Source organism: Amblyomma americanum, chromosome 6 (assembly GCF_052857255.1).
Source record: "Amblyomma americanum isolate KBUSLIRL-KWMA chromosome 6, ASM5285725v1, whole genome shotgun sequence".
Taxonomy (NCBI): domain Eukaryota; kingdom Metazoa; phylum Arthropoda; class Arachnida; order Ixodida; family Ixodidae; genus Amblyomma; species Amblyomma americanum.
In genome coordinates, this window is record NC_135502.1 from 61,324,150 (window position 1) to 61,348,430 (window position 24,281).

At 42.9% G+C, this 24,281-nt stretch overlaps 2 protein-coding genes across 3 annotated transcripts; one reads left to right on the forward strand and one right to left on the reverse strand.

Moving 5' to 3' along the window:
• Window positions 1-1,144: 1,144 nt before the first annotated feature.
• LOC144093599 (methionyl-tRNA formyltransferase, mitochondrial) lies at window positions 1,145-16,357 on the reverse strand. 2 transcript variants are annotated; one of them, XR_013306301.1, is made up of 10 exons: window positions 16,095-16,357; window positions 13,754-13,811; window positions 12,263-12,411; window positions 9,694-9,816; window positions 7,758-7,860; window positions 7,383-7,458; window positions 5,520-5,611; window positions 4,695-4,862; window positions 1,928-2,144; window positions 1,145-1,242 (listed from the first exon to the last, which is right to left on the reverse strand). XR_013306301.1 is itself a non-coding variant. In XM_077627158.1 (9 exons), the coding sequence occupies exons 1-9, from the start codon at window positions 16,226-16,228 to the stop codon at window positions 1,992-1,994; spliced, it is 1,056 nt and encodes a 351-aa protein (XP_077483284.1). In that variant the 5' UTR covers window positions 16,229-16,357; the 3' UTR covers window positions 1,889-1,991. The 2 variants fall into 2 exon arrangements, 1 of the variants encoding a protein (XP_077483284.1); XM_077627158.1 differs by lacking the exon at window positions 1,145-1,242 and having other exon boundaries at window positions 1,889-2,144.
• Window positions 16,358-16,542: 185 nt separating this feature from the next.
• On the forward strand, window positions 16,543-17,573 carry Sem1 (Suppressor of exocyst mutations 1). The gene is made up of 3 exons (XM_077627159.1): window positions 16,543-16,692; window positions 17,234-17,330; window positions 17,411-17,573. The coding sequence occupies exons 1-3, from the start codon at window positions 16,611-16,613 to the stop codon at window positions 17,469-17,471; spliced, it is 240 nt and encodes a 79-aa protein (XP_077483285.1). The 5' UTR covers window positions 16,543-16,610; the 3' UTR covers window positions 17,472-17,573.
• Window positions 17,574-24,281: the final 6,708 nt, after the last annotated feature.

Here is a 24,281-nt window from a genome sequence, read left to right on the forward strand (position 1 = left end):
CGGCTAAGTTCACATACACACTTGTTCCACTGAGACAAGTCAACAAGGCGTTTTTGGCTAAGTCCCCTTTGTGTTGGAATACCTTTATCTGGTTGTGGGGGGATAAATGCAAGTATCTTTGTAACTAGCGACATATCATCAACTCCTACAGTTGCGGAATGAACTTTCTTACTTTATTTCTTTATTTCTTGCTTAGACATTTGCCTAAGAGGCGGCTGAGGCTAAAGGCACATTGTTGCCTGACAGGGCCCCCTGTGAAAGGCGCAAACACTTCATAAGAACATAGCTTCGAATTCCAAATAAAAGGTGACCGCCAATGAAATTTAGGAGCCAGAGGCCTCCATCACATAGTCCGCATGACGATGGCAGACATGAAGGTGCCACTGAACCGTTATGGAAACCAGAACGTGATGTTTTTTTCACCATGTTGGTGAATGGTTTCGAGCTGACGATAGCTTGTTACTGTCACAAATGTTATCAGTGTTCTTACAGGCCATGCGAAAATCAACCAAGATAAGCTGATGACAGTGTGTGAGTAGAAGGCGCTAGGCCACTAGATGAGGCTTAAAGAGGCAGTGGAGCCTCTCGGCCTGCACCAATCGTTTGTCCAAGGTAGCAAAGCAATGCCCTGAAGCATGGTGTAAGAAGTGCCCCCAACCATACAGCTGCATTACTTAACAACGGTCCCATTGTCTCACGACTTCTAGCTTCCGCACTCAGTTAACCTTAGCTTGTGTCCGATTGTAACTCGTACTCAGTACAACCAGTACAACATGGCCATGAAGTATAATGACTTTTTTTGCTTAAATCCAAATTAAAAAAAATTAATTTGGCATATTTTTATCATATTTTTTTTCTGTTTAAACCAAAAACTCCAACCCCCCGTTATGGGTGACACCAGATATTCTTTCTCAAAAATGAAACTGATCATGTCAAGCATGGAGGAAGACAAAGGAGAGCCGTCTTTGCTGATAAAAAGGGAACAATTTTGCAACATCAGAGCAAGCTTGGTGGAGTATCTGATAGGTGGCAGTCGAATTTGGTTTTGTCATTAGTAGAACGCTTCCACTGCGCCAGTGTTTCAGTGGTCCCGGGGTCCTCGGCGCCATACGCTCTCTCCCCCTTATTCTGCAAAACGTGCATGCGCCGTGGCATGCGTCACGGTTGTCTGCTTTGTGGTGCTGCACTGACGCATTTCATTTTGCAGCAGTGTCGGCAGGTGGTGCATAGATGTGGCTATTTCTGCAAAGAGGGTATCAAAGGGGAAAGCATGCACAAAGCCATGCTGGCGAGCGAAGGGCAGTGGAGGGAGAGAGTACTGTGCAAAGCTGAGTGTCCAATGCACGCTGGGTGCTCTTGTGTAGCACAATAATAATAATCATCATCATCATAAGCCTGACTATACCCACTGCAGAGCAAAGGCCTCTCCCATGTCTTTCCGATTAACCCTGTCGTTTGCCAGTTTGTCATCCGCCCACCTAACCTTCTGCCGCACTCCTGCTACACTTGCCTTTTCTTGGAATCCACTCCGTTACCCTTAAGGACCGGCGGTTAACTTGCCTTCGCATTACATGCCCTGCCCAACCCCATTTCTTCCTCTTGATTTCGGCTAGGGTGTCATTAGCCCGCATTTGTTCCCTCACCCACTCTGCCTGCTTCCGGTCTCTTAACGTTACACCTTTCATTCTTCTTTCCACGGCTCACTGTGTTGTCCTCAACTTAAGCTGAACCCTTTCGTAGTAAAATCGCACCTGTCAATTGCATTGCAGCACGCCAGAGTTGGTGCTACTGTCTACACCTCTTACTAACACTAACACAATCTTACTAACACACAGTAGAGCAGAATGCAAACAAAAAGACTACATGGGAAAAAAGATCAACACACACCAACCAGTGAAACCAAATTGTTTAACCACAGAAAACATACCTAATATTACCACAGGGTGCATAACTGCTGAATGGTCAAACAAAAATTACAAGACAACGCCAGATCATGTCCTGGTTCCTTTGTGATGCACTGCATTTGCTACTGAAAAGAACTGTTCGTGAACAGGCACTTTGCTCAGAAAACCACAGTTGAAGTCTGTAGCTGTCATCTTCTTGTGCCCTTTTACAGTGATGGTTGAGAAGGCAGCCCACCCTTCCTGAAATGATAAAAGTAAACAAATTATAGCATAATTTGGTAACATGCAAGTTGCTTAATGAGTGAACCAAGTGTGTGATGCAATCTATTAAGACAGAGATAAAAAATGAACTAAACATAAAATTATAAACATGCAGCCAAAACTCAAGCATATGGATTGAGGAGATCTTGAATCAAAGACAGGGCACCATTAATATTGCCAAGGGCACAGTGAAAAAGATGTACCTGTACTTCTAAAATCTAGAAGTAAAAGAGCACCAACTCATAAAGGCAAAAACATAAAAAACCACAGACGTAACAGAGGACGTATATTAAGTAATGCTTGCTGAAATGAGGTTTCTAAACTGTGTTGCAGAAAATGGTAGTTTTGGCTACCAAGTCAAAAAGTAACCACCAATGCAAGAGCCAGAACATCTGGTAAAGAGCATCAATAAAAAGTATCAATGAAAAGCATGCCACTAACACATAAAATGCTGTAAAGCCATGAATAAATTATCCGTCACATGACAGGATGTCGTTTCTAACAAAAGTACATGCAATTCTGCATAACCAATTACGTACAGCAAAAGCATGCATTTTTCTGGACGAATATGTTGAGATGAACTCATTTAAACCATTGTCAATGGCACTGAGTTCCGTGACATCAATGCCCCTGTTAAATAGCCAATTTAATGCTATTTCTGTTTAATGACATTAGCTAATTAATGCCATTTTTTTCTAGGCACTCCTACGCAGCACAGAGTAATGTAATTTGCAACTAATGGCAACAAATATCGTAACACGGCCAACAGAGAAAAAGCACACAATAGTAAATCAATGTTTTATTGCAAACATTATTACATTCCAAAGAAATCATGAAACCCATTTCAATAGATTAATCAAGAAGGAAAAACTTTGGGCCAGTTGGTCTGACATGTTTAAAAGGTAAAAGAACCGCGGCTTCAGAACAGGACGTACTGCATGTCCTGTCCACTTCGTCTTACGTCCTGTTCTGAAGCCGTGGTTCTTTTACCTTTTAAAGAATGGGTTAATATTTGAAACAATTATTATATTTGAGTATAGAGAAAAACCTTGATGAATTTGAACATGCAAAAACTAATATAAGGAATAAGTGCATGAACTCATGCCCTACGGCTGTGGCTGTCTGCGGCATGGATGGAGGCTGCTGTATAGAGGTGGCAACAGAGATTCACAAGAATAGGATCAATAGTTGCAGCACAATAATTTCAATGCAAATGAATAATGATACTGCTAAGGGTGTATTTGCCCCACCCTGACTTCTGATCCGACATCATATATTGAGCTTTGCAAGGGCTCTGATGTCAAAACTAGACAGTCAATGCCAAAAACAAACCAAATTAGTTCCCCAACTAGTGTGAAGGCAGCAAATGTCATCTTTGGCTAATGCCATCAACTTTTACAATGTAACAAGAAACAAATGACTTTAGTATCGAATGCCATTCATTAGAAATGATATTAAATTGGCATGTGACAAAGATATGAGTTTGCCCATGTGGTGCCACATGAAAGGCATAAAGGAGTAGAGGCCAAATTTTTGCATGAATGTTATATTCTTTGGAATGGTGCACAAGATAATATTATACTACATGTGTCATGGCATGGAATTTACGTACGCCAGCTGAATTGATTTATAACTGAATTATTTTTTCTCGTGCCATTTCAGTTTTGATTTCAACAGCCAAATGACGCCTGCGACACAACAGACGATTTGAGGTCATGCGAGTCATGAAAAAATAGCGACATTATCTGCGCGTTCATGTTTTGTTATTCGAACTCTCGGGCAAGTTTGCATAAGTGTTGGTTTGAATTAAAATAAAGAAAGCAGTGACCATATTGCAGTTTTTGTATGCCTCACGTGGCCTCAAATAATCTGTTATGTAACAGCCGTCGTTCAACTGTTAAAATTGAAACGGCATGAGAGAAAAAATTTTATAATAAATTATTTACCGCTTCTTGGTACAATCCAAGTGGCTGTCCACGTTTTCTAATATGCCACGCATCGTTCCAAAGAAAGAACACACAACTAAAATTTGGTATCTACTCTTTTAAAGCTTGAGGTATCATGCCCTTACTGCCATTTTTTTCGCATGCGTGGCACAGGTATCAGGAAAGCGAGAGAGCCATTTTGCTTGTTTGTGTCTGGGTTCCTTTTCCATATCTCCCCTTGGCAGGGTTCCAGCAGTACTTAAATTTGTTTGCGAAACATGATTAGAGGTGACAAATAGCTCTTTCCAAGAGACATATTGTAACAGTGAAGACGAAGCCTGTGCCCGGTGTGCTGTGTTTTGCACCATAACAATATATGTCAGTATGTTACACAAAGCAGGACAGGCATTTCAAATAGCTTCAGGAAAGTTTGGCCAACTTTTGACCGAAAATGTGTATTCTCTGCTGCTTTTGGTGACCTCAGTGCAAGTCTGTACATGTTGCAAAGCCCCTCTAATGAAAACTAAAAAGAAAAATCAAAATGTAGCGACTATGCCAAGCTGAATTTACTAAAGCAGGCAGCCATGCACGTCAAACTGCCTACCTTGCATTTGATGCACAGTATTTTGCGCTTTGCATGGTAGTAGCAGTGACCAGGTCTCATACTGTCATTATTCACAAGTTGTTCCAGTCTGGCAGTGACTAGCTCTGATGGGGGAACCATGTCAAACAGTTTCACCTTGAAGCCATGCCAACAGGTTGTCAGAGTGGTCTCGAAAGTGCAATGGAAAGACAAGGACACAAGAACATGTTTGTAAGATTACTGCTCTCCCTGTCTAACAACCATATGCCAGGAAGCATGCATTTGTGGTGACCTCCCCATCCCCCATTTCTGACAAGAAAACAGCCGAGATAATTCACACTGCCTCACTGCAGCGAATACATTACAAACAACAAAGCACGCAATTACTCTGATTAGAAAGAGCTTGTGGTCAAATATGGCAGTGTAGCAGCAGAACCTGACTGTGTGGCTTTGACCACCGATTTCTAGCAAGTCAGTGCACACCACCAGTTTCCAAAAGCCACTAACTGCAAGAGTAACACAGTCCCATTTTTTAGAATGTACATGGTAACCATCTCTAAAATAATTTTGCCAAACAATGACATCACACATGCATCCAGGTCAAACAGATTGTCTGTTTTGTTTTTGCATTTTCAATAACTCTCCAGGAAATAAATAAAGCAGTGCTACATATCAAGGAGCAAGACTTAGTTACGAATTTTACAATATTGGCAGGCTTACTTTAATTTTTTTTACCTTTCAGTAGCAAGCACATTCCTGGCTCCTATTTGAGATTACAATGATAACTTTAAGCCAAAAACATTACGCCTGAAGACATTGTCAAAAGGTGCCAAGACATATACCTACAAAGTTTCCAACAGCCCTGTACAGTCTATCAATGTAATCAGCTGTGTGTTGAGCCCAGTCGATGGCACCCAAAGATGGAGCGACCTTTGAAGCTGAAAAAAAAATAACATTACATGAAAAAAAAGAAGACAGACTTGGGCTAGAGCTGATTTGAGTGAATCTACAGTGCGTAGTCTGAAAACACTGCCATTCGCTACAAAGCATTACAGAGAACAAATCTCATAGGAATGAAGTGACAGCTAAAGATGGCGCAGTAACCCATGGCAACAGTGACTCCAATGGACATGCCAGCGTTATTCATTTTGAATATTGAATGCAGTGCTCCCATATCATCTACTTGCAGCACTTTCGTGTGCACCTGCCTAGTCGCGATGTCAACCGCCATGTTAGAAACGCCTTTTTTTACATGCGTGTAACAGAGAGCTTTACAGGGGCACAGCTAAGGAAAATGGAGAGAGCTTTGCCGAAAGCAGTCTTGTTTTTGATGCTTTCAAATAATGCACGGGCCTGCAGCCTATGCCTTGGAAGGGCACTGGCAGCATGATAGGCAAATATCAGCCAGGAAGCACACTGTCTGTAAGCAGTTTCCCTCACTCTTTAGCTGTGAATGTGCTCTGTAAGTGCTACTTTTCTAGAGATCACACAAGGTGGTTAATTTGACGCACATGTGTAACAAGATAGACTCCGCTTGGAAACAGCACATGACACAGTATGGATTGAAGAAGACATGCACCGACCACATCTTCAATGTTTAGCATGAAAATAAGAAATGCATACTGTTTAAAAACCCGCCGCGGTGGCTCAGTGGTTAGGGCGCTCGGCTGCTGAACCGGAGTACCCGGGTTCGAACCCAACCGCGGCGGCAGCGTTTCGATGGGAGTGAAACGTAAAGGCGCCCGTGTGCTGTGCGATGTCAGTGCATGTTAAAAACCCCCAGGCGGTCAGAATTATTCCAGAGGCCTCCACTATGGCACCTCTTTCTTCCTTCACTCCCTCCTTTGTCCCTTCCCTTAAGACCCAACCCAGTTCAGGTGTCCGCCCAGATGTGAGACAGATACTGCGCCATTTCCTTTCCCTAAAAATCAATTTCAATTTCAATTGCTGTTTAAAAATCTGCAAAACCAAAAGCATATGAAAATGAAAAATAAATGGCTATAAGACATAAAAAAACCAGCTGATCACAAAGTTTCCTCCACCTTTGTTGGTGAACTCACAGTTGATTCAATCACACATATATTGTGGTGTTTTTCTACATGATAAACCTGCACCATTCATGAGTGTCCCCATCTTGATGTTTGAAGACCATCGTCGTATTAACGGATTAACGGCGAGGCTATTAGTAAAATGACAAGTGTTCCCACAGAACACCACAAAACATAATTTCCCAATGAGCATCCATAATAATCTGATCAATTTTGGGGAAAATACTCAGAACTGCCCTCTTCTTTGTAAAAAAGGAAAAAAAAAAAGATTAATCAATATTGGTTAATGGGTTGCAGCTACTAGTACACAACTACTGGTTTCTTAAATACTCCCAATTCTTCTAAGGAAGGGTAGTTAGTGTTCCTTCACTCGAATTTAAAAGTACATTGTGTAAGAAAATGGCACATTATCACACAAATGGCACTACTCGTACATGGGTTATGCAAATATATGCACCTTTCTTTCTGTGTTAACCAAATGTAACACATCAGAATGTTAGCAATTTAGTACAGCTGCAGCAGTCACAGCTACAACAGCAGCAATGGTAGAATGAATATTATGAATAAGAAGAGTATTAGGATTCGATCTATCAGCAAAAATGGCTTTCCGAAAATTTGTCACCATGAATGAAAGTCAATCAAAGATGAAGAAGTGATCAACCTTTAGTCACTCCAATTGTTCCCTGCTCCCGGGCTTGTGATAGAAGCACTGGAAGGTCTTGCAGGCACTTCAACAGCTGAAAAAGACATCAGGGAGGAGTGCATTGTCAGCCAAACTACAGAACTGTATACTATGCTGTATTCCATTTTGACACAGTGTAGTTCGCCACGGTCAGGAGAACGATTTCATGCTCCATGCATTCGAGTGAGCATGAACTGACTGGGCAGCAAAGTGATGCAGCATTAATTTCGTTCTACGCAGACATATCTCTCAAAAAGTCTTGTTCATGACTGTAGATTACAGTGTACAACTGGGCATTACAGTATACGACCGTACACCATTAGGAGACTGTAGAACAGCATGCAACATGCTTACCAGATCGGCCCCAAGGGTGGCCATCATCTTGGTGTACTCTGCAAGATGGATTCCCTGAGGCACAGTGACCTCCTCCTGTGCCAAAATCTTGCCCGTGTCGAACCTGAGTTGAGGAAAAAGAAATGCAGTGATGAGAGATGGCCATTAAGTAACTTCGGACCCGAGCGCTGGGATTTACTTTTACTTTGCATATTTTTGAATTTCGCATTTCGCTTTTCACGCTTTTATGTAACATTTATTTTTTTTCACACTGCATATTTTTAATGCAATGACAGTGAGAAACTTTGCGGCTGAAAATACACTAATGCTGCTGAGCATGCTCTGCCACCAATACTCCTGCTCCTGCAAGGCCTCACCTTAAGTGAAAAGTTCAACAGAAAGAAAAGGAAGGGCTATTACAAGGTGGGAATGAATATCGCATCTAATGTTTACAAATGAGAAAATACATTTCTGCGCAATGTTTGATCACTTCTTGCACTGCGCCAGCCTCACACATTAAGATGAGCATGGTTCGTATGGCAACCTCTGAATCAAGGCCCCAGAACAGAGCCTTTGACTCATGATTGCAGTGGTTTGCAGTGAAGCAACAAAAATGGTGCAGCAGTCCAAATTCCCAATCCAATCAGGGGCTTCAGCTGAATAAAATGAGTGTGCAGCCAACATAGACTCAGAACAGTGTCTGCTCCCAGTCACGAGAATGCAAAAGGATGACATGCTGATGATACAAACTTGGCTGAGCATATGCAAATGTTTATTGCAATTTGTGCAAATTCATGATGTTATCATACTTCTGTTCTGATGCAATGCGTGCTTGCAATATAAGACCAATATATTTAGTACCATGATACCTGCAGCATTCTTTCAAACTTCTGCGATAACTGTCGTGTGAACTGGAGCATTATGGAATCTTTAACTGGCCATTTCGATAGTGCTCTAGAGCACTCTAGAAAGCTCTAGAAAGCTCGCAGCACATTTTGCTGGCTGATATGGGACACTCTCATTAAGTCCAGCTGGTTGTATTCAACTGTGGAGCTCTAACTATAAGTACTCTCAGGTGTTCTCACCTCAAAGTGAAGTGAATTCTAAATCTGCGAGAAAGTGACTGTCACATGATGCCAGGCACTTCTGCTGCCAGTCACACTCATTTTGACTGCTCAATATATGCAAGTGCAGCTGGAATTGCAGTCAAATGTGTGCAGCAATTATCCATTGCTCTCTGCTTCTGGCACCCTCATCGCTCAGAAAACTTGATGAACACTCAGCTGAGATGCATCTGGCAGCTTTGAATCAGAGGACTGGAGCAACCAGCAGAAGAAATTGCTTGATACCATTTGACTGGACAGTGACTGTACAGCCGCTCTGAATAAACAGTCACCATGCTTTAATATATATATATATATTTGCCGCATTCGATGTTTCCTGAGTTCGTTGTCTGTCTTGTGAGCTTGGCTCTGGCCAATAAACAGTTTGCAGCCAAGCTTGCTGAAAACACTTTTCTTATAGTGGCTGTTGAATGCAGGCTTTCATGAGCATTTTGTAAGATAACCAGGAGAACTGCTAACTCTCCACTGGTGGATGCATGTGAATATGCCCCTTGCGTTAGGTGTCGATCCACAAAAGAGCCGAAAGTGGTTCCATTTTTTTCCAAGTGTCCCACAAGATGCACAGTCAGCAGAATTCTTGTAACAAAACTTCATGCACAGTAAAGACATATGCTGCAAGTTGCTTTTCTTTGCCAAGGGAAAAGCTTCATGAAAACAAAGCTGAATGAGTCTTGTGGCTTCACAACTAACCCTAAACAATGGTCACACATACAGTTTTCTTGACGACAATGGCTTTAGTTGATTATGCAAGGTTGCAAGTCATCCATGCATCAGCCGTGCCGATCGTGCTGCCAGCAAAGGACAGATATGGAGGACTTTTTCTCAGTCAGTACCTTTTCGGTGCCACTGTGATCACCGAGACGCCAGATGTAGTATCACCAGCAAGCAGCGTGTGCACCAGAGGAGCGGCCCCTCTCCATCTTGGAAGCAAGCTCGGATGGACATTAATCATGCCACTGCAAAGCACGAAGAAAGAAAAGGCAGAGCTGCACACAAAGCTAGCCTCACCTTACAGGGTGTGAAAGCAGTGCCATGCTTACAAATGTGGAGACCTCACAAATGGGGTTTCCCTCACTGTGTTTTCGCTGTGTTCACACACCAGAGATACTACACAACGCACAATAATGTTATCTACAATGGGTTTGAAGTCACAAATCCTGTATGAAGGACATTAAAAAAAGAGCTACACTGAGGTGGTTATGAATACAGAACGCTTACAGATGGCAGAAGTCCTAGATGTTTATAATTGTTCTTTAATACAGACGCAGTGATTTTGGAAAACCAAGTTCTAACCCACAATCAATGCTACTGCCCTTTTTATGTGTGAATTTGTATTTCACTCTACAGTTGGTTTCTCGTGGTATCAGAAATCGTATCATTTTTTCCACCACAGTTTCAACTGGCACGTGTGAGTGAAAAACTCAGCATTCCATGGTATTTAACAATTTGAAATCACAAATTTTTATACTAGTTTTGTCATACTAATAGAGTTTAGAACAAGGGATCTTGATTAGAGGTGCAATACAATTTGCTCACATGCATGAAGACTGGTGGCCGATTTTTCAGAGCATTATGAAAACAAGAAAAAAGGATGAAAGAGGATGCCCTCATTTTGCAAAGTATTCAGAGATAAAATGCACGAAGTAAAGCTTCTCTTATGAGAAGTTTAACAAGTACAACTTCCCATAAGAGAAGATTTACTTGAAACTAAGATGAGCTAGCCAGATAATGTGAGGTGAAATGTGACAGTGTGCTTTCTTAGTAAAATCTAGGGAAATCTTGTTACCCTCAATACTAAATATGTCAGTTTGTCTCCTCAAAACATCCAATGTTTTTGTGGTTCAGAACATGTCTACTGTCTCCTCAAAACATCCAATGTTTTTGTAGTTCACAAGGTGTCTACTAGCGATCATCATCATCACCCCCATCAGCCCAACTACGTGCACTGCAGGGCAAAGTGATCTCCCATATCTCTCCAGTTAACCCGTCTGTGCCAGATCTGGCGACCTTATCTATGCAAACTTCCTAATCTCATCCACACGACTTTCTGCTGCACCCTGCTGCACTTGCCTTCTCTTGGAATCCACTTCGTTACCTTCAACGACCACCGGTTATCTTGCCCTTGCATTACATGCCCTGTCCAGGCCAATTTCTTCTTGATTTTGACTAGGATGTCATTAACTCGTGTTTGTTCCCTCACCAATTCTGCCCTCTTCCTGTCTCTTAACATTATACCGATCATTTTCTTGCTGCATTGCCCTCAATTTAAATTCAGCCCTTTTTGTTATCCTCCATGCTTCTGCTCCATAGGCGAGTACAGGTAAGGTACAGCTGTTATATACTTTCCTCTTTAGGGATACTGGTAAACTGCTATTTATAACCTAAGAGTTCCTGCCAAATGTACTTCGCTCCATTCTTATTTTTCTAGTTAGCATTTCACTCTCGTGGTCCGGATCTGCAGTCATTACCTGCCCTAAGTATATGCATTCCTTTACGCCACTTCCAATCCTTCGCTGCCTATTACAAACTGCTGTTGCCTTCCGCAACAGTTGACCATTAATTCAGTTTTCTGCATATTAATTTCTAGACCCACCACTATGCTCTGCCTGTCTAGGCCCTCTACCATGTTTTACAATTTATCCCAAGTTACCTAGAAAAGCAATGTCATCAGCAAACTGTAGATTACTAACGTATTCTCCATTAACTTTTACACCAAATTCTTCCCAGTCAATCAAGTTCGCTGAATACCTGCTATAAACACACAGTGGATAGTATCAGAGAAATTGTGTCTCCTTGCCTTACACCCTTCCTCGTCGGTACTTTATTACTTTCTCTATGAACGACTATGGTCGCAGTGCAACCCCTACAAATATTTTCCAGAACTCTTGCATACACCTTTTCTACACCCTGGTTATGCAATACCTGCATGAGTGCTGAGGTTCAGACTGAGTCAAATGCTCTCTCATAGTAATCTATAAAGGCTATATACCTAGGATGGCTATATCCTATGCTTTTCCATGTTACCTGATTGACGGTGTGAATATGGTTCATTGTCGAGTAAGCTCGCAATGCCCTCGTCTAAGCAACTGCACTAAAGGACTGTGAAGTGGAGGAGGAGGAGGAAGAAGTGCCTTTACTTTGTCAGCCATAGAACTGAGGATTGTACTTCAAACTGGACAACCATTAAAACTCATGCTCCGACATGGCACACATAAGTCTTTCATATTCTCTGTACACGAGTTCCAGACCATACAGCTGCTCTGTCATGCAGACGTTCATTAAATGCCATATAATAATAATAATAATAACTTCATTCACATCATGCATACATGATATTGAAATTACATGCAAGAAAGAGGACATGCAAATAATGCAAGCAACACAAAGGTATGCGGGACTTACTATTTACATGCATGAATGCTGTTTTCGGGGATTAAGTGCCCAAATGAGACCACAACTCCGATGTCAAAGGCACCAGGGGGCACGGCGTGGGGCCATTCATGGACTGGAAGGTTTTCTCTACGGGCATAATCAGCGACAGGGCCCTTGAGCTAAAAAGAAACCAAACCAAATGATCAAGAAAGCATATAAGCCCAAAAAGCACACACCATCCAGGAGTCTGCTGCAACATGGGTGGCAGCAAATATGCTAGCATAATATTGTGTCAGGTGGGGGGAGTACAGGCCCAACAAGAGCACTGCCAAGAGAATATGCTAGCATAACACTACGCTAGCATATTCCCTTGGCAATGCTTTTGTTGGTTATGTACACCCCCCTAATACAAGAAACAACCTTGGGCCCCTCCTGAAAAAATTTCCTGGCTATGTGCCTGTATGCTAGCATTAAAGTTTTTAATAGTACATCTGTAAAAGGAAGCAAGAAAACCACATAGGTTCCTTACAATACAGTCGAAATGTAGACCTAGGACAAAGACACAGAAAAGAAAAAAGAATGTATCAGATACTAAGTTCTTGCCAAGTGATACAAATTTTGAGAGAAAAAAGCAAGGAAAGCGAAAGAATGACAGGTGGAAATAACAAGAAAGTGCTTGTAGAGATTTGATACTGTTTCATTAAGAGTGTGAAAATATAAAAACTTTTTCATAACTTAATGTGCACAAATAGTGATCTCCCAATTAATACAGCTGAGTTGACTTAAATCTTTGAAATAACATGCTGAAATGGATTACAATGATGATACACGTGCACGACCTGGACAACTGTATTTTGACTCTTTGTAAATAGTATAAATATGACCACTCCCTATGTCCTTTCTTGTTGTCCCCTCACCTCTTTCATTTCCCTTCTTCATACTGCCTTCTATCCTTTATTTCCGCTGCCCCAGCTCAGGTGCCACCGATACAGTGATGGCAGATGCCGGGGTGAGCAAAAATCTTTTAACTTCCATTTTATTATATTTTTGATTAAACACTTACTACTACTATGATGCAGCATCTGCAAGCCACCCTTGTTAGCTCACTTGGTAGAGAGATCGCGTCAGGCGGGTGGTAGCCCCGGGTTCAAACCCCAAACCAAGACGAATTTTTATTCAACTTCTAAATTTCTGTTCAAGCTATACAGCTCTCCTTTGTAACCGTATGACTGTGTTTGGATAGATACTAATGAGTAAGTACTCCCTCATAAAAACCTATTCCACCTTCGAATATCCCCTAAAACAGTGGACCAATGATGATGCAGTGTTTTCAAGGCTAACATGCTTGACAGCACAGTAATGAAATGAGTGGCCACTGATGCACACAACCTTTTACAGCTGCAATGACACTAACCAGGTTGTGTTCAATGCAGTGGGCGCCACACAGAGTATATCGGGGTATTCAGAAGAAAGACATACGATTTTTACTGCGTCAATAAATTCAGAATAAAAATGCTTTACCTTTGGACATACAACTTTGACTGTGTCAATAACTTCAGGAAGCTTCGTCTTTTTCAGCCTGAGGAAATGAACATGTGGGAACAAGGTTACAATTTGCTTGGAATCTTAAGCAATATCAAGATCCTGCTAGTCTGATTAATCTGTGAATGCTGTCTGTCATGCAACGCCATGTGACTAAGTGATAAGAGGTTAAAAAAGTAGGGACACCCAATTTTAGTTCTGCTTTCTCTTTTTAGAAGAAAAATGTGCAGTACGTTAAAAAAACCGAGACAGCCACGTGGATTGCACCAATAAGCTAAATAATTTAAAATATATTTTTTTTTTGCATGCTGTTTCAGTTTCAACAGCCAAATGACGGCTGTAACATAATATACGCGTTGAAGTCAGATACAAAAACTCAAGTATAGCCACTGCTTGCTTTGTTTTAATTCACATCCACACTTACTCAAGCCTGCTCATGAGTTGGAATGACAAAAAATGAACAAGTAGTGATTATATCGCAGTATTTGCGTGCCTCACGTGACCTCATATTACCACATCACAGCTGTCATTTAGCTTTTAAAACCAAAGACGAAACAATGAGAATAAAATTCAATTATAAATCATTCAGCTGGCATAGGAGAATTCCACATCATGACTCATGCATACCATTGTCCACCACATTCCGATAAAGAAAAAAACATGCATCCAAAAACTTGGTTGTTGCCAAGTAAAGTCAAAGTAGACTTGTCAATGCTAGTTACTAATGGGTGATTTGAATAATTCTGCATTTCGAGAAATCTCTTCATCACATGGAACTAGCCTGCTCTAGAAGATAGGTATAAAGTGATGCAAACTCCTGAAACAATCCTATGGCATAACAAGTAGTTCAAGCATATTGGCTTACAGTACGAGTTGTAATAAAGTAGATTGAGCCTCACTGCTACCAAAAGCCATTTGTTAATTCGATAGCCCATAGCAGTCCAGTTGGAGAAACACCCTTGAACAGTGGCAAAAGGAATTGTAATTGTCAAAAGAGCTCATTTGGGGTTGCCTGCCCTTTGACTTAAAGGTGGGCTTGTCAGCAGCCAAATCAAGTGACGAAATGTGTCAAGCCTTTGAGACTAGTACTGTGATTGAATGCACTGCCGCAGGCATTGGTTCCACAAGTTCAACTCAGGAGATCTGACTCTGTTATTCACCCCGCAGTCACCAGATATTCATGTTGGATGACCAGGTCCTAAAGTAGTCATAGACAACGACAGCAGCCAAACATGAAGTGAGCTTGCTATATGCTTCTAGGTTTCTGATGAAACCATCAGGCTTCACATGCACCGCATTAGGAAGGCATTTAAATAGAGCAAGTGGGTACCTAACCTCACAAGGTTGGATGCCAACAAGTAACAACAAGTGATGACAGCATGTTTTTCATAGCTCTCCAGGCACTGCAATGCATCCTTTTGCGGTATGGGGTCACCAGTACGTGACTAAAAGTATATCCTGAACGCAAGTCTCAAGCATGCCTGACATTGGCCGTCACCACTGGGCTTTGTGCCTTATACCCGGAGACCTCCTCAGCAGTGGCGCAAAAGCTCCATTTCTCTTTGCCGCTGCTCAAGCTGTAACTGCATTGAGGGTGCAGTAAATGTGTATTAGTAGTGGTCAATGTTCATAGCACACTTCAAGAGCTTTGCCAGCACAGTGGGCAGAAATATTTCCATATCACCGATCATTTTTCGCATGTGTGCGTTCATTTTTCTAAATAAACGAAATGAGAAGAAAAACCGGATCTTGAAGGTGCAAGTGGAACAAGCTGCGGCACTAACACCGAAACATTGCTTTTAAACGGCTTCTCGTTTCTGGGGGTTCCGACGACATTTTCGTTTTCAACTAGTCAAACCTAGTTATAACGAAACGGTTCATAACGAAATAATGTATATAATGAAGGAATGACGATTCTATTTGGAAGCTCAGTCAATACAGGCTATAACGAAGCTACGGCTATAACGAATTAATCACAGGGCCCCTTCAACTTTGTTATGACGAGGTTCAAATGTAGTTCGAACGAGCGAAAATTTCTCAAGTGCGCGGTATAAATTAGATGACTTAAGAGTAAATCACACCATGTACGCTAACGCTCACTGTGAAGGTTTTACAAGGAGGGCATAATTTTATAAGGTATGAGGTGCAATAAGGACGCGATTCAGCGGAACACGATGATCTAGTGTCACACACTGGTGCCTCGTGCCGACACTATTCCCAGGTTGCACGGCACCCAAAAACTGCGTGATCGCTCCCCAAAGTTTCAAAACCAGCACGCCTTAGCACGAAATATACTGATGCTGAAACAACGATAACGTACCTGTTCTCGTTCAAGAGTTGGAGACTCTTCAACGAGAAGCTGTCCGATCCAAAAAAGATCACCTTCCACAACGGTCTCTCGGCATTGCAACTAAATGTTTTTCTCTGAACGTAACGCGTGAATGTCATCAACATGAAAGTCGAAACCTTATCGTTCAGGCCACGATGCTGCTTGTTTGTGGTCTCGAATAAATAGTACAGAAGCAACTATTAGCAAACACATGCACCCTGCACATGGCTCGCTGGCCGCGCCGTCGAAAGTGAAACTTGTGAAACCAAACAAATAATGCGCTCCGGCCGTCTTTCGCCGGCTGCAGTTAAAGTAAACTGGTAAATTGACAATACATGAAAGTTGTACAATAATTCACTATTAAACGCAGTTCTTTAGGTTTAAAAGTGTATTATTTGTTTTTACTTGTTATCGAATGAAGTGCGGGGCTGTGGTGCGACTGATTTTTTTAGAGCGTTTCCCATAATGCATCATTTTTCACCTTACCGCTGACATTTGTTTGGCAAAATGGCTGACCAGAACGCGAAAGCCAAAGTTGACCTGGGTCTTCTCGAAGAGGATGACGAGTTTGAGGAGTTTCCTGCCGAAGGTAAGCTGCTCACCGCTGTGCGATGCTCGAGAGAGTGATCCGCTTTTGTTTCGTTGTTGTCCGGTTGACGTACTGCTTCAAAATGCGATGTACCGGTAGACCCCATTGCGCTTCGTCACGCTGTCGAAGCGTGCGTACTAATGTGCGCAGCGAACAGGATTCACCGCTCGCTTTAAAGGTGGCCAGGGCAGCTACATTCACCTTATTAAGAAAGATCACAGCTATGTCAGTTTTACAGTACGTTTAATGTTACGACAAAAAGCGCTTGGCGTCTTGTGTGTCCGGAACTTGGGGGTCTGTCGTCACACTGGGTCTACCATCAACTCTTGCATTTAATGTTGCCGTGATTACTTTTGTTAGCATCGGCCACTTGAAATCGCCGGCGTCGCAGTTATATATTTTGTGTTTTTTGTTCTGCACGCTCACATACACAAGGAACATGGAGATGAAGCGGAGGGTTGACTGGGGAGAACTCTGGTCGAGTTAAAAATCTATCGCGATTATTTGGCCCAACTAATTAGGTTTTTTTTTTTGGCTGCAGAGTGGACAGCGAAAGCGGAAGATTCCCAGGACGTCAATGTTTGGGAAGACAATTGGGATGACGACAACATTGAAGATGACTTCAGTCAGCAACTGAGGTATGTAAGTGCGTTGTGCGGCGACGTAGCTTTGCGCATCCAGCTTCAATGTGCTGATTCATTCTCCCAATGCTTTGCAGGGCGGAACTTGAGAAGCAGGGCTTCAAAGTTGACGGAACAGGAGAACCGATCAAGACGTGAAGCTTTGGCTGGAACACTTAAAGAAAATGTTCATGTGAAGTTTTTCTTTTTCTCTTTCCTTTCTCTTTGTGCTTCGATGAGAATAAACTGTTTCCTGTAATATGTGATGGCGGACTGTCCTATCTTCCGAATGTGCTCTTTCTTTTGGATCTCAGAAATTAATATATATTTGCTAGCTTTGTGTGCAATTTTTTCACTTATCCGCTGTGACAAACTTATTTTTGAATAATTGCAGCCTTCATTGCCAGAACTGATGTCATCGATACATCGTAAAAATGAGCAGGCCTTAATGTGGTGACACTGAGTATGACTGTGATTTGTGGCATGTCAAGAAATGTACTGCTCTGGTGTAGTTCTACAAACAGGCATGTGAACTTTTCCTTCTTAGTGGCTTCGTTGGATTGGTCAGACTTGCCACATACATATGCACTTGTAATTAGTGGCTGTACCAGGCTTCTCGTATGCTAAATAGTATGTTAACATTGGCATTTCTTTTAGACTATGATGAGTTCATGTATAGACAGTTTGAGCATTGCACAACCTTTGTCCGTAAAGTTTCGAGACTGATTTATTTTCTTCTCTAGAAATAATGCCCCAAAACAGATGTTGGTGCGTATGTGTAGCGCCATCTGTTCGGGCTAACCTGAGCTATTTATGTTAACTGCTGTGGCAGCCGTTAGGTGCCACTACACGTAGAAGAATATGTTGTCACTAGTCGTCTGCGCATTCTACTGTGAGTGAATGTGGAGATGGACGTCCACCTCGAACAGTGTGTAAACATAAAATTCTGTTTGAAGCCTGGCAAGACAGCCACACAGGCGTATGAGCTCCTTCGTGACGCTGACGGCAACAAGACATTATTGCGGGCGTGAGTTGTGAGTTTTCGAGGGGCACAAGAGGTTCATTTCGGGGAGAACGTCTGTGGAAGACTACACAGGGCAGGGGCGCCATTCAACCTCACGGAATGAAAACAACGTAGCTCGGATCAGCGAAATCGTACAGCAAGACCGCACCATTGCAGTCCGCATGCTATCGGATGCTCTCGACATTAGTGAGACAACATGCCGCCAAATTTTGCGTGAGAAATGAAAGCTGAATGCCAGACTTGTGCTGCACTCCCTCACAGAGGACAAGGAGGACACACGGTCAACAGTGAGCGCTGATTTGCTCTCCGAGGCAGAGGAAGATGCTGCATTCATCGACAGCATCATTGCTGAAGACGAAACATGGTGTTTTCAATACGACCCTCAAACAAAGAGGCAGAGCGCCGAATGGCGGTCCACAAGCTTTCCGGCGTCGAGAAAGGTGCGGCGACAGAAGATCAAAACAAAGACGATGCTGATAGTTTTTTTGTAGCGATAGCTACATTACGGTAGTACTTAAAGCCTTCAGCGTGGTGGCGCCGCCACGCCATGGCTGCGCTGTCGTGTGGTGCGGAGCAGCTGCCAGCGGCGCGGTGCCGTGGCTGATCACATGGTTCGTCACGTGGTTGGTCACGTGACCAAGTTCCACTTGGCCAGCTGTAGCCATCGCGTCGCTCCAGGTTTAACCAGAGCTAAACCACCGCCAGTTTTTTCGATGCCAGAGGTTTCATACACCACGAGTTCGTACCATAAGGACAGACGGTGAGTCAGGAGTTTCATATCTGCGTGCTCCAACGCATGCGTGATGCACTGCGACGCTGTCGCCCTGACTTATGGGCATCTGGACAAGGGAGCCTTCTCCATGATAACGCAAGGCCACACATTGCTCTCAGCGTGACAAAGTTTCTTGCCAAGCACAGCATTACTGTACTGCCCAAACCGCCATAATCACCTGACCTCGCGCCATGCGAATTTTTCCTGTTTCCTCGTGTGAAGAGAGCCCTAAAAGGTCGCTGGATGGGGGAGCGTGGAGGCCATTCAAGATTCCACGACAAAGGAGCTGACAGCCCTGCCAAAAAAAGCATTTTCCAACTGTTTCCAAGACCTCAAGAAGTGTTGGAAGTTGTGTATAGACTGCAAGGGAGACTATCTCAAAGGGGTGCTGCACAAATGATTTCAATGTTAAATGCATTTTTTTTAATGGACTCAGTCTGAACTTTACGGACAAATGTTGTACAAATAAGCCAAGGCGATGCTATGTATTTTTACAAGATCAGTGAGCTGGCTAGCTGAGCGAATTGTTACAAATTTATCAGCAAATGGCATAAAAATACACGAATTCTAGGGGCATTCTAGTGCAACGTGGCTGCTTTAGCACTTCAGGATTGAGGTTGGAGTGGTTTGCTTTGTAGAGCATTGGGCAGCCTTTTTTCACCACACCACAGACCAGTCACCGACTAGTTTTTTTTAAAAAGTTCAATCAGGTAGACTCGAAAATGTTTAAAAGTAGAGAATATGCATGCATGTACCAAAAAAAGAAAAAATACATTAGACAAGATATCAAGCATTAAGCATAGGCATCGTATGCTCTAAATTTGCACCTTTTCCTTTTGCAAAGAAATAGAGATGTGCTAGTCAGGTGGATGTCTGCTCTTTTCCTTTGTGCTCAAAGCCTCAACAGATCCTTGCACTTTCTGGTGCCACAGCTTGTATTTAACGTTGGCTTGATCAAAATCTGTAGATTCCTTCATTTTTTGTAGTGTTTCTAAGTGCACGTAAGGCATACTTTTAAGGGAGTTCAGATGTTCCCATAACTAAGTGTTGAGACGCCTGCGAGCAAAGGGGAGCAAATATATTGAATGTATTTCACTCGTGCTTTTCTCAGCACAGAGTTGTCTTTTCGAGCTGCAAAAATTCTGGTAGAGCTCCCAAAGCATTATAGGTTAACATAACTAATTATTTCGTTTTATTATACGTGTGTCTCATTAATTCGAACTCAAATTATAGACAATTTTTATGGAGACCAAACTTTTTCCATTTTCTTGGCCCTCATTAATATGGAAACTCGCTGCAACAGACAGAGTGAAAATGCATTGAGCCGCATTCAGGCCGATGTGTTCTTGTATTAATATAGAGAACAATGTGAGCTAGGCCTCGACTGCGCAAACCTAAGATTGCATTTCCTGCTTTCATAGTGCAGGGCATCTGCGAAAGGTACTGCAAAAACCGAAATTTGTCTGGCTGTCTTTTTTTTTGCAATTTTATGGTTTGCAAAGCCAATGCACCAAGTCCCTTTTCATCTAATGTGAAATATTGTGCAAATGCCTGTAAAGTAAGCACTCTCAGCAGCTGCTGATACTTGAACAGCCTACCTTTGACCGTCTTGGATATGTCCTAGTGATTTGTGAGATGACAACAGCCACAGTAGGAGAGATGCCATTACTTGTCTCATGGCCCACAAACTGCACATTTTTTTAATATAATGGCGACCAGGGTAATGCGCAAAGCAATACCAAAATCTTACATTCAACATGTACATTTCTCACTTTTAAAATTGAACTTGTATGCGTAATGGTTTGTTCTGCAGAGCTCACTCATGTCTGTGAACTCGCTTGTTTTAACGTCTTCCGGCTTTTCATCGGCAGTTTCTTCCGAGGGCCCAGAACACATACAGAATATCAAATGACCTGTACAGGTTATTCCATGCTCCGTGTTCTAGATGTTGAGTTTCAAACGGAATACCAGGCCGACATTGATCTAGCTCAAGCACAATTGTCTTGGACTTGAGCTTCTGTCTCCAGCACCAGCTTCACAAGAACGCATTTCCGCATGTAGTCGTCGTCGTTATACATACATGTCCTGTCTCTGCATAATGACCGCCGATGATATACGAAATTACCTCTTCTTATTTCTCTTCCCTTCCCCCTCCTTCCTAGAGTGCTTAATTGGCTTCACTTACGCTTGGAATATGATCAACGGACCTTAGCAGAGCAAGCGTTTTTTTTTTTCACGGGGCCTTAGTGCTGGCCTTGAATATAGTTTTTTCCTCATCCCTCCTCCTTGTCGGTTGTGGCACAGACAAATACACGCGAGATGGACTGGCCGAACTTTGGATTAGGTCCCAAAGAAAGAGATGGAGCACATGCCTAATTACTCATAGATAAAATGACAGCAGAAAACACTGCGATAGGGCACTTTGAAAAGAAGAGGAAATCAAAATCTGTTTTGAAAGAATCATGAGAGAATTTCGAAAGTTTGGATTTAAGTTAACAAAGAAAAACCTCTATGGCAATGCTATAGCTGTGTGAAGACTCCCACATATATTGTTTTGGTGGCAGTTTGCATCCTGTCCACTTCTACTTCTGTTGTCTGTGCTTTCTAGCATAGTAACTCTAAGTGGCATTAAAGGGATTTACAGTAATAAATTGGTAAATTCATTCTTGGGGAAAGGAAATGGCATTGTATCTTTCTCACATATCAGTGGACACCTGAATGGCGCCATTAGAGAAGGGATAAAGGAGGGACTCAGAGAAGAAAGGAATAAAGAGGTTCAGTAGTGGAGGGCGACAGGAGTGTGTGCTCTGCTGTGCAAAATTTCCTTCAAGAAACTCGACTCCCATTCTGATTTCTTTTTCCCGCTCTCAGTCAGTATGTCATTGAAACATTACAGGCATTGTATACTATTATGCACATTAAGCCATTGTCCCGTCTTCAATCTCCAAGTTAACAGGACCCCTGCCCTTGCGTCTTCCAGTCTATCAGCCTACATGCTATTACCACTCCTTTTCCCATCAAAACTTTCCTGTATCCAGCAATTAACCGCCTGTGTCTTCCCCCATAGTGGGTATGTGCTAGCATTGTTTGAGGCCTACCTACCTACCTAACTAGGATTTACAGTCTGTCTCATTATTATAGATGCTTTGGTTCCCAACTAAAACTGTCCCTGAAGCAAGTCATCCATAATAATGAATCATGAATCAAATCGAGAAACATTCACTCACAAAATATTTTTTTGTCTTCTTTCTCTATTACTGTGTTCAGTGCAGTCTAAAATAAACATGCATTCATATATACGTTTTATAACACTTAATACACGTTGCAACGAAATAGGCGTTAGCGAGAGCCCATTAATGTCGCGATTAGAAGCGTGTATTACCTGACGAATGTTAATGCAAAAACGCCAAGTAGAAAAGAAAAAATGCGACAGTTTCAAGACGAAACTTAAGGAAAGGCGCAGTAATTGTTGCACTCTCGGTGGATGCTTTTTGAGGTTTTGAGGAAATGAGACGCAGTAACTTCTCGAAGGACACCTCAACGGCGCCATGAGAAAAGGGAGGAAGGTGGGAGTGAAGGAAGAAAGAGGTGCCGTAGTGGAGGGCTCCGACGTAGTTTCGACAGACCACCTGGGGATATTTAACGTGCACTGACATCGCACAGCACACTGGACCAAGTAACCTCGTCGTAAGGAAAGGGAAGAGGGACAGAGCACGCAGCGTTCTCGCATTTATCGTCCATATGCATCGAAATGCGGCCGCTTTAACTGGGATTCGATCCCGCGACACCGAGATTAGCAGCTGAATGAATGAATGAATGAATGAATGAATGAATGAATGAATGAATGAATGAATGAATGAACGTTATTCCCATCATTATGGGGTTTCACGGTCTGGGCGCAGCAATGAGAGAGAGAGAGAGAGAGAGAAGACTTTATTTAGACCGGCATAGACCTCGCGGCAAGGGCTCAGCCAGATGGGGGGGTCCCCCTTGCCGGCCCTCCTGCGCCGTGACCGCGAGAAGGTCTTGGAGTAGCCTCCTCTGCCAGGCGTAGGACGATCTTTTTTACATCCGCATTTGCATCCTCATGCAGGACTCCCAGGCAACTTGATCAAGGGGATCAGTCTGTTTAGCTCCCGGAGATTCGGGGCATTGCCAGATTAGATGACTTTTACTCAGAGGTACTTTGCAGAGATTGCAAGCCCCTGGGTCGCCTGTAAGCTCATTATGCAGAGTAACATAAGGCAAAAAGCGATTGGCCTGAATTTTTCGCCAGGCCCTACATATTCTGAGGGTGTTAGGGACCTATCTGGTGGCGGATAGATCCTTCGGCCTAGTCTGGTAGTCTCGGAGAGCTCCTTGTAGGTAATGAGGGGCTCTTATTGTCTCCGGGTAGTGGGGTCTCTACGGCCGCTCGGGTGTATACATCTCGAGCAAGGCGATGGGCAGCCTCATTGGCTGGTGGACCCTCATGAGCTGGAACCCAGATGACTGAAACCTCCCGGTTTAGCGGGTGCTTCCACAGTAGACTGGCCGCCTGCTTGGAAATAAGGCCTTTGCCGAAGTTCTTAACAGTCGCCTTATTGTCTGAGAGAATAGTTTTGGCTCTAGTACCTGTATACATGCTATCGCAGCCTCTTCAGCTATTGAAGCGTTGCGCGTATTAACGGATCCAATTACCTTCTGTGAGTGGTTCCCATCTACCATGCACTGCTATAACATGAGCCGTGCAGCGCAAAAAATTCAAGTTTCCCGCACTGAGCCTTAACGCTGCTTGTAGTAGAGTCATGTGACGCTAGCTTGCAGAAGTCTCCGGCGGCACCACACCGCTCTTCCTTACTGTTGTAAGAAACAATTGAAGAAAAAAATAATACTCCGAAAACGAATCCTCTAACAATCGACCTCTATTACAATACATTACGCCATCTAAAATACATTTGTGCGAGAGCCCCACCGCCACGCTCCATGCACGTTGCTCGGTTGTTCCATGCCGTGTCCAACGCACCGTGGTCCAACATTGGTGTATCCAAGGGAAAAAATTTTTTTTCTCCATGCCATTATCATGTCATTATCTGGGTGGCGTGTCCCGAAAGTTTGGTGTCTGCTGTGTGTTTGAATGCAAAAAGTCGCGTCTTTCGCCCTTCCGTCCTCAGTTATTCGCGTTGTTTTCGTG